Source organism: Vitis riparia, chromosome 12, assembly GCF_004353265.1.
Source record: "Vitis riparia cultivar Riparia Gloire de Montpellier isolate 1030 chromosome 12, EGFV_Vit.rip_1.0, whole genome shotgun sequence".
Lineage (NCBI taxonomy): Eukaryota > Viridiplantae > Streptophyta > Magnoliopsida > Vitales > Vitaceae > Vitis > Vitis riparia.
Window position 1 is genome coordinate 16,694,983 of NC_048442.1, and position 13,732 is coordinate 16,708,714.

The 13,732-nt window shown below is 31.6% G+C and overlaps 1 protein-coding gene and 1 pseudogene across 1 annotated transcript; one reads left to right on the forward strand and one right to left on the reverse strand.

The window, feature by feature from the left end:
• Positions 1-2,551: 2,551 nt before the first annotated feature.
• On the reverse strand, positions 2,552-5,577 carry LOC117926418 (protein DETOXIFICATION 40-like). The gene is made up of 7 exons (XM_034845509.1): positions 5,200-5,577; positions 4,468-5,099; positions 4,026-4,082; positions 3,410-3,648; positions 3,080-3,198; positions 2,896-2,982; positions 2,552-2,721 (listed from the first exon to the last, which is right to left on the reverse strand). The coding sequence occupies exons 1-7, from the start codon at positions 5,521-5,523 to the stop codon at positions 2,659-2,661; spliced, it is 1,521 nt and encodes a 506-aa protein (XP_034701400.1). The 5' UTR covers positions 5,524-5,577; the 3' UTR covers positions 2,552-2,658.
• Positions 5,578-11,081: 5,504 nt separating this feature from the next.
• On the forward strand, positions 11,082-11,991 carry LOC117926035 (annotated as a pseudogene).
• The last annotated feature ends 1,741 nt before the right edge of the window (positions 11,992-13,732 follow it).

Below are 13,732 nucleotides of genomic sequence, written 5' to 3' on the forward strand. Positions count from 1 at the left end.
GATATTTTTTTCCAAAATATCCGCCGATATATCTTCGATATATCCGTAAAATCGAAGTACCGATATATCCGTGATTACCGATATTTTCATCCTTGGTTATACATGCATCACATTGTACCATTTAGAAAGCCAAGATGATCAAGAGAGTAAGATCTTCCTTTCAAGAAAGAGGTTAAGGCAATAAATTTATTTATGGGTAAATTATAAAAATCATTTATCCATTTTTAACGATATTTTGGTGTTTCATAGCAATACCGACTCTAAATTATGCTCAATTATCTGATAACCATTTTTATTATTATTTTTTTATTTTATGAAAATGGATGAAATCAAACCACATATGCCTAAATTAGATAGATTTTTTTTAATCTATTTATTTGGATCATATTATAAGGAAAAAGAATTTAGGGAGTGTATTAGAATAAAGGAAATAAAAAAATAAAGAAAATATTAAAATATTTTATTTTCTATTTTCTTTATAAAAAAAATTCAAAGAAAAGTGTATTATTCAAAAGATTATCTTTTTTCCTCCACCAACCAAAGAAAATTCATTATTTTTACTTACTTTTTTATTTTCTTCTAATTTTCCTCTTGAACATAACCTAAAAAAGGTAAAAGAATTCATTGAGCACCACAGATTAAAGCATATTAAATTCTGAAGTCCTTTTATTCATTTATGTGCTTGTCTTGTGTATTTTGAAATTAAGCTAGCTATAAAATTTTTATTTTGACCAAAAACATTGACTTTTTTGTGAGCATATGAAACTATTTTGGGAAAAGTGCATTTGCTATAACATATATATTTTTTTCTGAATTTTTCACATGCACCCATTTATTATTTTACATATGATCATTTGCCCATATAATATTGAATGATAGGGTAGCTTAAAGAAATCATTTCCCATTAGTATCTCAATTTGACCTATAATTCTAAATTAAATTAAAAAAATTAAATAGAGAAACCTACGTGATAAATAAAATTTGTATGAATTGTCGTATGATATAATTGAATATATTAAATTTGTTCGTGTTTCAATTAGCATTCACATTGTTTTAAAAAAGCTTAAGGGTCGAATTAAACATAACTAAGACATGGAAATGACTTTTATAATTTATCTTGAAAAATAAAAATGTTTAATCTTATTTTTTACACTTGGTTGTTGAATCATTAAATCTCCACTACTTACTCGTTTTGTGAGCTTGTGAGCATGTGAGACTGTGTTCATGAGTTAATGACTTTTTTGTGAGCATGTGGAATTTGGGAAACGTGCTTTTGCAATAACATATATATTTTTTTTCTAATTTTTTCCCATGCACCCATTTATTGTTTTACGTATCATCATCTGCCCATATAATATTAAAAGATAGGTTAGCTCAAAGAAATCATTTCCCATTAGTATCTCTATTTGACCATAATTCTATTTAACATCGTGTCAAACTCTAAATTTAAAAATAAAAATAAAAAACCCTAATGGAGAAACCGAGAAGCCTGCGTGATAAATAAAATTTGTATGGGTTGTTATATGATATGATTGAATACGTTATATTTGTTTGTGTCTTAATTAACATCCACACTGGTTTAAGAAAGTTTAAGTGAAAATAGAGAGTCAAAGGATAATAAAATAGAAAATCATAATATAAATTTATCACATATATTTTTATGAGAAAGAGAAGAAAAAAATCTTTCTATTTCTATGAAAAGAATAATGTCTTTTTATTTCTTTGAATAGAGAAAAATCTTTCTATTTCTTTTGCAGAGACTATTAAACTATTCGTGCTAATAACATGTTGTAAAACAAAGTGAGAAAAGAAAAAAACAAGAAAGATAGAATAAAATACATGAGAAAACTCTATAGAATTTTATTAGGGGTCTTTCTATTTTATAGAAAGTTATAAAAAGATATTTATGGATGATCATTTACAAGTTACTATAATGATACAAAATCTCATATTTTATAACAATTATTTATTTTTTATAATAAATTTTATGTTTAAAAATATTTTACTAAAAGCAAGGACAACTTTAATACTTTTAAAATTTTAATTAAAGTTTCCCTATCCAAAAAAACAATTTTATGTTTTTGCAAAATAAGGATAAATTACATTAAATATTTTGGAGATTTTTTTTCAAAATACACTTTGATTATGTTTGGTTCCCGAAAAAGAGTAAGAAAAGAAAAACAATATTAAGGAAAACAGTTTTCTCACGTTTGGTTTTACTATAAAAGTTATATATAAATAAAATAAAATACAATTAAAATTAATTTAAAATTTATATATCTTTAAATTATTTAATTTTATTATATTAGATAAAAATAAGTAAAACAAGTTTGAAGAAACGTATACAAATAATTTATTAAATTTAAACATATTTTTTATTTTTCTTCATTTTTTCTTTCCTTCTACTTTTCCTATTTATCTTTTCTTCCTTTCCAGTTTTTTTCAAAATTTCCAAAAACTAAACATAACCTTAAAAATTAGATTTCATCGTGAAATTTGATCTCCCAAGCAAAATATCATAAATCACTAACCTACAATTCAATCTCCACTAACCACGCCATAAAAACTGACAAAAAAAAAAAAAAAACCACTAAAATTCTGGTCTAATTCAATTGTGACAAAATGCAATAAACAGATCAAGTGCACCCAAAGTTTCTTTCAGTCCATCAAAAGTGGCTGCTTCTTATCCCACTTTTCCATTCTTTCTTTAGCTTTTTCCACCTGCAAATTTAATTAAATCTTGTATCTTTAATATTTTTAATTTTATAAAAAAATTTAGGACAAAAAATATCAAATGAATTTTTTTCAATTTAACATTGATTTGATTTGTCTACATTTATTTCTTCAAACAGACACATGAATGAATATTTTGTATTCTAGTATTAAAAAACGTACCTCCTTATTCCAATTGGTGCGTGCCGTAACCCAAATTAAAATAAAAGTTTGCATTAATGTGCCTCCTAGCATTCCTAACCAAATTCCCTACACAAATGACATCTTACAAAGCTTAGAAGGTTGGTTTGATTCTCCATCTCTATATGAAATGATCAAATATGTAGAGACGTGAAAATGTATGTACCTTTGCACCAAGCTTGAAGTAAAAGCCCAAGAGTGAGCCTAAAGGCACCCCCACAATGTAATAACAACCCACATTTACATAGGCCACAAAAGCTTGCCATCCACACCCAACGGCCACGCCTTCAATGGTTGCAATATGGTTAACCAACAAGTTGAAGAACAATGAAATATGTACAATTAATCTAGCTTATAAATAACCATCAACTTTAAAGGTTCATATTAGGTGGCAGATAAACTCCACCAAATATGACCCATCACAAATCATATTATTAATTTAATTTGCATGGAGTTAAAAGCATAGGTAGTGTGGGGTACGGTGTTGGGATTTTACCTGATAAGACTGGTTGAATGCCATTGAGCATGAGGGTGATGGCCAAGACTGGACACAGATCAGAAACAGCTTGCGCCACAGTTTCCCCACCAGTGAAAGCATAGCTAATGACATGGCGAAGGACAAGGACGACGGCCGCAGCTACCACTGATATTAGGAAGGAGACCAGAGTCACCACCACCACTGAAAATGCTGCTGATTTGGGGTGCCCAGCTCCAAGCTCATTCCCAACTCTTACACTGCCCACCATACCATGCCAAAAGATTCGTGTAACACTTGCACTATCATTTATGATTGTGTCCTTATATTTACCATTTCCGCTCATTTAAGTTCCCGTAATGTGACAATCCAATTCCATGTTTCAAAATGTGAATATGTACGATGAGATTGAACGATGATTGTAACTCTTTTATATGATATCTAGAAAGAACTTTTTTATGCTTTCAATAATATAGTTTCGACCTTAATTTTAATATCGAAAATAATTAAAAGAAATTAAAGAAAAATAGAAAAAAAAATTTAAGTCTAACAAATATATAGACACCAAACCGCAATATCAATGAATTATTTGAAGGGTTCTATACTTGTCAAATAGAAGAAATAGATGAATACTGACCTTGCAGCAGCATTGAATCCAACTGAAATCATGAATACAAATCCAAGTATGGTCATGCTGCAATAAATAACCAACAAGCTTGGTGATGATACTTTTTCTTTTGTCTTTTTGAAAAGCAAATTTAGCAGAAGGAAAAAATAAAAAGTAGGAGGCAAAGACTGAAAGTCTTTTTTACTTTTATATCATTTCTCTGAATTGTTGGTTTGGTTCACAAATTGACAATTAACCTAGCCTACCCATTTGATTATGTGACGATAAAGTCTATAGTTCTTTTGTTATAAAAAATTATTTTATTATTAATTTCAATTTCTATCAAAAATATTTTTCATTTATATTTAAATAATAATGAAGATTTTATAGAAGCTTTTTAACAGAAGTTGTGTCTTGAATTCTGCGGAATTAAAACCAATTAAGTACTGTTATTAACTCCTTTTTGCCCTACCATATCGACAGAGCATCCAAAGCCACCTCAGGATTCTCAAGCAAGCCAGCCAGCAGAACCAGAACCTGAAAATACCAAGTCTCCAAGCACAGCATCACTGCAGATGCTGCGGATAGCTTGAAGAACCCACACAACCCAGAGACAGCCTTCAGACTGAACCCACCCCATGTGTACTTACACTTCTCGCTCTTTACTATATAGAAGAACTGAGCCACCACAATTATCCACCATGAGAGGCTCAGCACCAGCGACGAACCCACCAACCCCAGCCCTATCTTGTACACAGCCACCCAACTCAACAACAGGTGCAGCAACAGTGTAGCCGCTGATATATATGCACTTGGGGCCACTATGCTTTGAGCCTGTAGAAACTTTTGGATCGGGAAGTTGGCTGCGTATGCGTAGATTTGAGGAATGAGTCCGTAAACGAAGATCGCGGCTGCTGATGCGATTTCAGATGATTCACCTAGAAGAATCAGGATGGGTTTGCAGAAGATGTAGATGAAAGTGAGAAGGAACCCGGTTATGGTGAGGAGAACGGTGGATTTCTGGAGATAAATGCCCAGCATTTCAAATTTTTGAGCTCCGAATGCTTGCCCACACAGAGTCTCAACGGCACTCCCCATCCCTAACTGTTGATAAACTCAGAGAAATGAATAAATACAGATATATAAAAAGACTCAAACCAGAGAAATACTTGTTAGTCAGAGCTGTAAGTAATATCATGGGTACCATGAGGCCGTAAGCGAACATCTGGACGCCGGTGTTGCCGAGGGAGGCGGCGGCGAGCTCAAGATTACCGAGGTGGCCGGCGAAGATTTGGGTGGACATAGACATGAGATAGTTGATCATGTAAACAGCGACGGCGGGGCCGACGAGTCTGAAAAGAAGCTTCGATTCAGTCGAAGTCGCCTCCAGGAGGCGCTGGCAGAAGGGCAGCCGAGTGTCGGACAATATGCTCTCCAGCTGCCCACTGGTTTCAGACCTTCCCTCCGACGACAATGGTGGATTGGACTGTAACATCGGCTCATTAACACCATCACGAGAAGATTCCATTGGGTTCTAGACGGAGGCGGCGACGATAATCACGGTGGTCCAGCGGTGGTCGGAATCGATAAGCAAGCGAAATGCACCATGTCCATCTCGTGGTGGGTTTTAAAAGGCATCGATGAGCGCTGAAAATGGTCCTTACAACGAAACGGCATTTCTTGACCTCAAATTATTTTGTTTTTATTATTTAATCTCTTTTTGTCAACCCTTCTCAAAAGTTTCTACTTTTGAAAAGGGCAAAAATAAAAAAAATAAAATAAAATAAAAAATCCAATATTTGGAAGCAACTTTATTTCAAATAAAAGGAATTTTAATTTTAATTTTAATTTTTTAATTAAAAAATAATTAAAATAAAATAATGCATTTTCCTTATTTTACATCTTAAAGAATAGGTTTTTACTATTTTGACTCCTCTTTAAACATAATTCTAAATATAAATGGTTAATTTAGTTTAAAATAATTAAATTTATATTATATATTCTAGAATTTCCTTAACCAATTTATTCCTAAAATGAGCACACTTTTCACTTTTTGGCTCTAAAATTTTTTATTCACTTTATATATATATATATATATATATATATATATATATATATATATATATATATATATATATATATATATATATATATATATATATATATATATCCTCTATGCCCATTTTTCATACGTTGCTCGATTAATCCCCTCTTAGGTTTTTGTAATGGATAATCTAAGATTGTATATATTATATATATAAAAAAAAAAGGGAAAATGTTAAAATTAATAATTATTAGTGGAGTTATTTTTCTTTAGAAACAACATGTGTCTTTAGAAAACACTAAAAGTGATTTTTCAATATTATAAATAATTTTTTAGATTTAAAAAATATTTTTTTTTAATTTTACTAAATTCTTAGAGCCAATTTGAAAATGATTTTAGAAAATGTTTACAACATTTTTAATGCTTTAAATTTTTAATCATTTAAGTGTTAGAAATATTATAAACGTTTTTTAGAATCATTATCAAATGTGCTCTAAAAGTTTGTTTGACAATGATTCTAGGAAGTATTTCAATCATTTTTAATATTTAAAAAATAAAAAAATTTAAGTCCTAAAAAAGTTATAATCATTTCTTAGAATCACTATCAAACAAGTACTTAAAGTTTATTTGATGGTGATTTTAGAAAACGCTTATAATATCTCTAACACTTGAAATTTTTTTATCATTCAAATGTTAAAAAGAATAAAAATATTTTCTAAAATCAATATAAAACTCATTTTTACTTTTCTATCAAAAACACTTTTTAATCTAAAAACAATTCCTAGGATGATTATCTAACATGACAAATATAGTTAGTGTATTAGGCCCAAAACTATATTGTCGACATCCATAGATAAGAATTAAAAAGATTTTGTGGTTGGTTATACATAGCAATACCAACTCCAAATTATGCTCAATTATCTAATAACCATTTTTATTATTTTTTTTATTTTATGAAAATGGATGAAATCAAATCACATATGCCTAAATTAAATAGATTTTTTTTTTTAAATCTATTTATTTGGATCATATTATAAGGCAAAAGAATTTAGGGAGTGTATTAGAATAAAGGAAATAAAAAAATATATATATTAAAATATTTTATTTTCTATTTTCTTTATAAAAAAATTCAAAGAAAAGATTATTATTCAAAAGATTATCTTTTTTCCTCCACCAACAAAGAAAATTCATTATTTTTATTTACTCTTTTATTTTCTTCGAATTTTCCTCTTGAACATAACCTAAAAAAGGTAAAAGAATTCATTGAGCACCACAAATTAAAGCATATTAAATTCTGAAGTCCTTTTTATATTCATTTATGTGCTTGTCTTGTGTATTTGGAAATTAAGCTATAAAATTTTTATTTTGGCCAAAAACATTGACTTTTTTGTGAGCATATGAAACTATTTTGGGAACAGTGAATTTGCTATAACATATATATTTTTTTCTTTCACATGCACCCATTTATTATTTTACATATGATCATCTGCCCATATAATATTAAATGATAGGGTAGCTTAAAGAAATCATTTCCCATTAGTATCATCCATCGGATCCCACGTACTCGGATCAATCGAAAGTTCAATTCTATCTTAACTACTCATTTTCAAATGATATCCGCATTGTTCGCAAATATTTATTTTTGACTTTAAATTTTTTTTATAATTTAATCCATAACAATTTTCGCATTGAATCCACAAATGTCTGTATTTTTGAGTTAGTTATCTTAATTTGACCCATAATTCTAAATTAGAAAAAAAAAAATCAAATGAAGAAACCTACGTGATAAATAAAATTTGTATGAATTATCGTATGATATTATTGAACATATTAGATTTGTTCGTGTGTCAATTAACATCCACATTGTTTTAAGAAAGCTTAAGTGTCAAATTAAACTGAACTAAGACATGGTAATGAATTTTATAATTTATCTTGAAAAATAAAAATATTTAATCTTATTTTTTACACTTAATTGTATTGGTTGTTGAATCTCCACTACTTACTCGTTTTGTGAGCTTGTGAGCATGTGAGACCGTGTTCATGAGTTAATGGCTTTTTTGTGAGCATGTGAAACTATTTGGGAAACGTGCTTTTGCTATAACATATATTTTTTTTTTCTGAATTTTTCACATGTACCCATTTATTGTTTTACGTATCATCATCTGCCCATATAGTAGCTCGAAGAAATTGTTATCCATGAGTATCTCTATTTGACCCATAATTCTATTTAACATCATGTGAAACTCTAAATTAAAAAAATAAAAATAAAAAACTCTAATGGAGAAACCTACGTGATAAATAAAATTTGCAGGTAGTTGTTATATGATATGATTGGATATATTATATTTGTTTGTGTGTCAATTAACATCCACATTGATTTAAGAAAGTTTAAGTGAAAATAGAGAGTCAAATGATAATAAAGTAGAAAATCATGATATAAATTTATCACATGTCTTTTTATGAGAAAGAAGAGAGAATAGTCTTTCTATTTCTTTGAAGAGAATAACGTCTTTCTATTTCTTTGAATAGAGAAAAATCTTTTTATTTTTTTTGTAGAGACTATTAGACTATTCGTACTAATAACGTGTTGTAAAACAAAGTGAGAGAAGAAAAAAACAAGAAAGATATAATAGAATGTATGAGAAAACTCTATAAAATTTCATTAGGGGTCTTTCCATTTTATAGGGAGTTACAAAAAGATATTTATGGATAATCATCTACAAGTTACCATAGTGGTACAAAATCTCATATTTTATAACAATTATTTATTTTTTATAACAAATTTTATGTTTAAAAATATTTTACTAAAAGCAAAGACAACTTTAATACTTTTAAAATTTTAATTAAAGTTTTCTTATCTAAAAAAACAACTTTATGTTTTTGCAAAATAAGGATAAATTACATTAAATATTTTGGAGATTTTTTTTCAAAATACACTTAGGTTAGGTTAGAGTTGTCATGTCTTTCTCTAGTTTGGCGTTCAGAGCCACCATCCTATTACGATCGGACATTCATTGCCACATTTTTCGACATTCAGAGATACATTCCTAGAGTTCAGAGCTGTCAATTCAGTTTGGGCATTCAGAGCTTCGTCTTTAGTATTTAGTGTTATCAATTTTTTTTTTAGTTCAGCGTTCAAAGCCATGTCTTCCGTTCGACATTCAGAGTCATCATGTCTTTCTTTAGTTAACCGTTCAGATCCACCATATCTCTTTCAGTTCAGCGTTCAGAGTCGTTGTTTGTTTCAGTTTGACATTTTGAGCCGTGTTTTTAGTTTGACATTCGAAACCATTTTTCAATTTGGTGTTCAGAGCCACATCTTTGGTTTGGCGTTCAAAGCCATTGTTTGCCTCCAGTTTGGCATTCAAAGCCACCATGTTCCTTCAGTTTGGCATTCAGTGTCAACATCTTTCTTTAGTTTTGACGTTCAGAGCCGTTGTGCATACTCATTCCAACATTTTGAGTCACCACTTTTCCTCCTTTTGGCATTCAGAGTCATGGCTCCTAACATTCATATTCACTGGCATCGCACATCTTGCCTTCGCGATTTTACATTCGTCCTCACCTCGTTTCCTTGTGCTTATCGCTTGATCATCATGCTCTTCTACACTTCCCCTTCCACTGTATATGACATAGTCCTTGGAGTTCACGACACATATTTCGGTCATGTTGTTAGGCACCCTACCCTTAGCGTTCTCATGTAGTTCACATAGGGCAGTCCCCTTTGGATGCATTCTTTCTTGTACTCCAAGGTGGTTCGACCATTACTCATCTTTGACATTGATCTTTGAGTCACTTTTAGAGACATTTTAGAGAGAGTCTAGATCCATAGCGTAACTTTAGAGACTCTTTGAGAGCTACCCTCATTTTAGGATTTTAGAATCCATTTTGTTCCTTTATTGGTTTGAGCAAGTTTGTGTTTTACTTGTGTACCTTTAGGGGTCTTTCCTTTTCTTCAGTAGAGGTCACTTCGTTATACTCATTATTCACACTTTCTTTTCACTCTAGTGTTCATATTCCTTACACTCGTGAACTCTATCGAAGAAAGGTATATTTGTAAACCCCTCATTGGTTACTCGGGAGTGAGTTTCCTTTCTTTTTTTGGAGGAGTGGAGGACAACTTCCAGCTTCATGCATGAGACGCGTGGCAAGGATGTGACCACCTTGCCATGGTGGTGGTTGAAGCAGTGGAGCAGAGAAGTAGCTGGAAAGGGGGATGGCTGGAATGAGATAGAGGAAATGATGATCTGAGCAGGAGTTGGGAGCCGGTGGAGGCTTGCATGAAAAGAAAGAGCATGAGAGGTTGAGAAGAAAAAGGAGGGTGGGTCGGCTCATGGGTGAAGGGAAGACAACTTAAGGAAATGATAAAAAAAAAAAAAAAAAAAAAAAAACAGAGTTGGCAAAAGAAGATAGTAAGAAAAGTCGAGAATAAGAAAGACATGGAGGGCGAGAAAGTGGAGCTGGGTAGCCAAGCAATTCTTTACCTGAAATGAGCTTTCTGAGTATGACTACTGTAGCTTCTTATTTCTCATTTTTTTTTACACTACTTTATTCTCATTTCTAGTTGCTATTCTAAGCCTGGCTTTGTTTATTGGAGTGGATATCAAGGGTCACTCATTTGCCTTGTTGGGTTTGATTTAATACATGCATGCTCTGTTTGGTTTATTTTGAGGTTTTCTTTTTTTGTTTCCTCTTGGAAGTATCTGATGCATCACTCATTCCCTGAACTATATACACCAAGCTCATGCTCCTATTTTCTCTAAATCCCACCAACTCCAAGCTTTTTGGCGATCCATGACATAGAGCTAAAGTTCATGCTCTATTTTTTTACGTTTTTTTTTTCTCTCCATTTCTTGTTGAGTACTGGAGGTGCACTGGGAAAGCTTGCAATGAGACCTAGATCTACTGAATCCTTACAAGAGTTAGTGGAGGTGGTAAGATATCCTACTGCTCATTTCTTCTCCAACACACTACTTACAGTTGGTCTCATCTTGAAACACTAAGACTCTCCAAAGCATCGTGAGCCTCCTATTTGTTCGGAAATGGCGAAGCCTGTGGAACTTGAACTTCGATCTAGTAGAATGGCAGACGCACACGCCAAACGTCTACTTCTATTACCCTTCTGGTTCTACCCACTTCTTCGATTCTCAGGTCATGAAAGAAGCATTGAGCAAGGTTTTGGTACCATGCTATCCCATGGTCGGTCATATCCGATGAGACGAGGACAACTGCACTGAGGTCGGTCGTTGTGCTGAAGGCATCCTCTTTGTCGAGGCGAATATCAGCCTTGTCATTGACGATATTGGTGATTTCGATCACACTTTGAAGCTCCGACAACTCATTCTGATGGTGGATTACTCCGATGACATTGGATCCTATGCTCTCCTCATACTACAGGAATCCCAAGTTGATGGGTCAATCATTTCACCAAAGACATTGCTATTAAATTGGTTCAAGAACTTGACTCGAGGAAGTTGGATATTGTTTATAGCAGAGTAAGTGTTGGGTTTCTTAGGAAGTTCATCGTGGCGGTGGACATGTACTTGGAATCATCTCCCAAACTCTGATGTGCAAAGAAACAATTGGGGAAACAGTATGAGAGGTTCAAGCCATAGCCGACATGCACTAAAGGAAAGCTGAGATGGCCCACCATTCAGATTGTTTTACCGCCTCATCAAGTGGCTATGGAACATTGGAGGAGTTATTGGAAGTCATCACATGGGCCCAACTTGGAATCCATGACAAGTTTTTGGGTTTGCTGAATGTGGATGGCTACTACACTACCTCCTTACTTTCATTGACAAAGCTGTGGATGATGGCTTCATCAAGCCCTCTCAGCATCACATTATCGTCTTTACTCCAAACACAAGAGAACTCATTCAAAAACTCGAGGAATACATGCATGTGCATAGTGATATAGTGGTAGCACCGCCATCAGCAGTGCAGTCCTAGTTGCGCCTCGAGCCCCATTCCTGCAATGCAGTCCCAGTTACTCCCAGTTTCCTCTTCCGCATGGCCATGCATGGCCATCCCGGTGTACTACCCCAAAAGGCCAAGTGTTTGGTCTTTTTAATTCTTCACTTTTTTTAATGTTAACAATTTATTTTGTATGAAAATTATATTCTCGAATAATCTTTCAAAATTCCGATTTTCAAAGTTAATTTTTGAAACTTCCGTTTTCAAATAATTTTTTAAAATCCCAATTCTCAAATTTAATTTTCAAATAATTCTTCAAATTTCCAATTTTCAAAATTTTCTATTTTTTAAATAATTTCCTAAAATTCCAAATTTCAAAATTTTAAATTTAATTTTCCAAACTTCATCTTTCAAATAATCTTCAAAACTCCATTTTCAAATTTAAGTTTCAAATTTTTAAATTTAATTTTCAAAACTTCAATTCCTTAATTTAATCTTCAAAAATCTTATTTGTGAAACTCCATTTTCTTTCAAATCTAATTTCCAAAATTCTAATTCTTAAATTTAATTTTCAAAACTCCAATTCTCAAATAATTTTCAAAACTCTATTTTCTTTCAAATTTAATTTCCAAAATTTCAATTCTTAGATTTAATTTTGAAACTCCAAATCTCAAATAATTTTCAAATTTTCAATTTCTTTCAAATTTAATTTCCAAAATTCCAATTCTTAAATTTAATTTTCAAGACTCCAATTTTCAAATAATTTTCGAGACTTCAATTTTCAAATAAATTTCAAAACTTTAGTTTTCTTTTGAATAATTTTAATTCTGCTCTAGTTTTCAAATATTCTTTAATTCTATAACTGTTCATCCTTTATTAGAGTTTTAGACACCAAAAAAATTCTGATTTTAATAAGTCTATTGTCATTCTAATTTTGGCATGCACTTGTACAAATTTTCTTTGATTTTCAAATAATTTTTTTCGTTTTCCTTGATTTTTAATAAGCATGAATATGATTTTCATAATTCCAAAGCAATGGAATTTATGAAATTCATTCATGCAAAATCAATTGGGCTTTGGTGGGAGCTCTACATATGAGTTTTCTCTTCTGATTGTCAACTGTTATACTTAATGAATATTGTTTGATCTTTGTCCTATTCTTTGATATGCATGTGACGATTTTATACTTGAATTAACTTTGTTTCATGATAGTGCTTTATTACTTGCTGCCAAGGTACACTCTCACTCTCACTTTGTTTATTCATTCATTATCTGACTTGTTTTTTATCTATAACCATTTTGGTATCCATTGATCTCCTAGTTAGTTGTCATGCTTGCTTCACTTTATTTAGTAGAGACCCATTTTTAGGGGTTTAGAGAGGTGTTACGGTCTTTATCGTACCTTCCCAATAAGTAATCTGACCCTCAAATCCAGGATAAACTGTTTTTTTTTTCAAATAAGGAGTCACACTTATGGTTTTCTTTCTTATTTTGTTTTTGCTTTGTAAATAAAAAAAAAAAAAAGTGGCGACTCCAAGTCCTTTAAAAAAAATCGTATATTTCATCAAATAAATAAATAAAAATGAGTTGCGTCATCGAGTAGGAACGCATCGATTGAAATACGGGGTCCACAAAATGACGACTTCGCTGGGATTGTTTAGAGGGTCAAACTTGAACTTAAGATGAGACAAATGTGGCATTTGATTAGGCGATTGATGGATACCTTCCTTTTGTGCTTCTCTATGCTTGAGTGATCATAGCACATTGTGGCAATTTT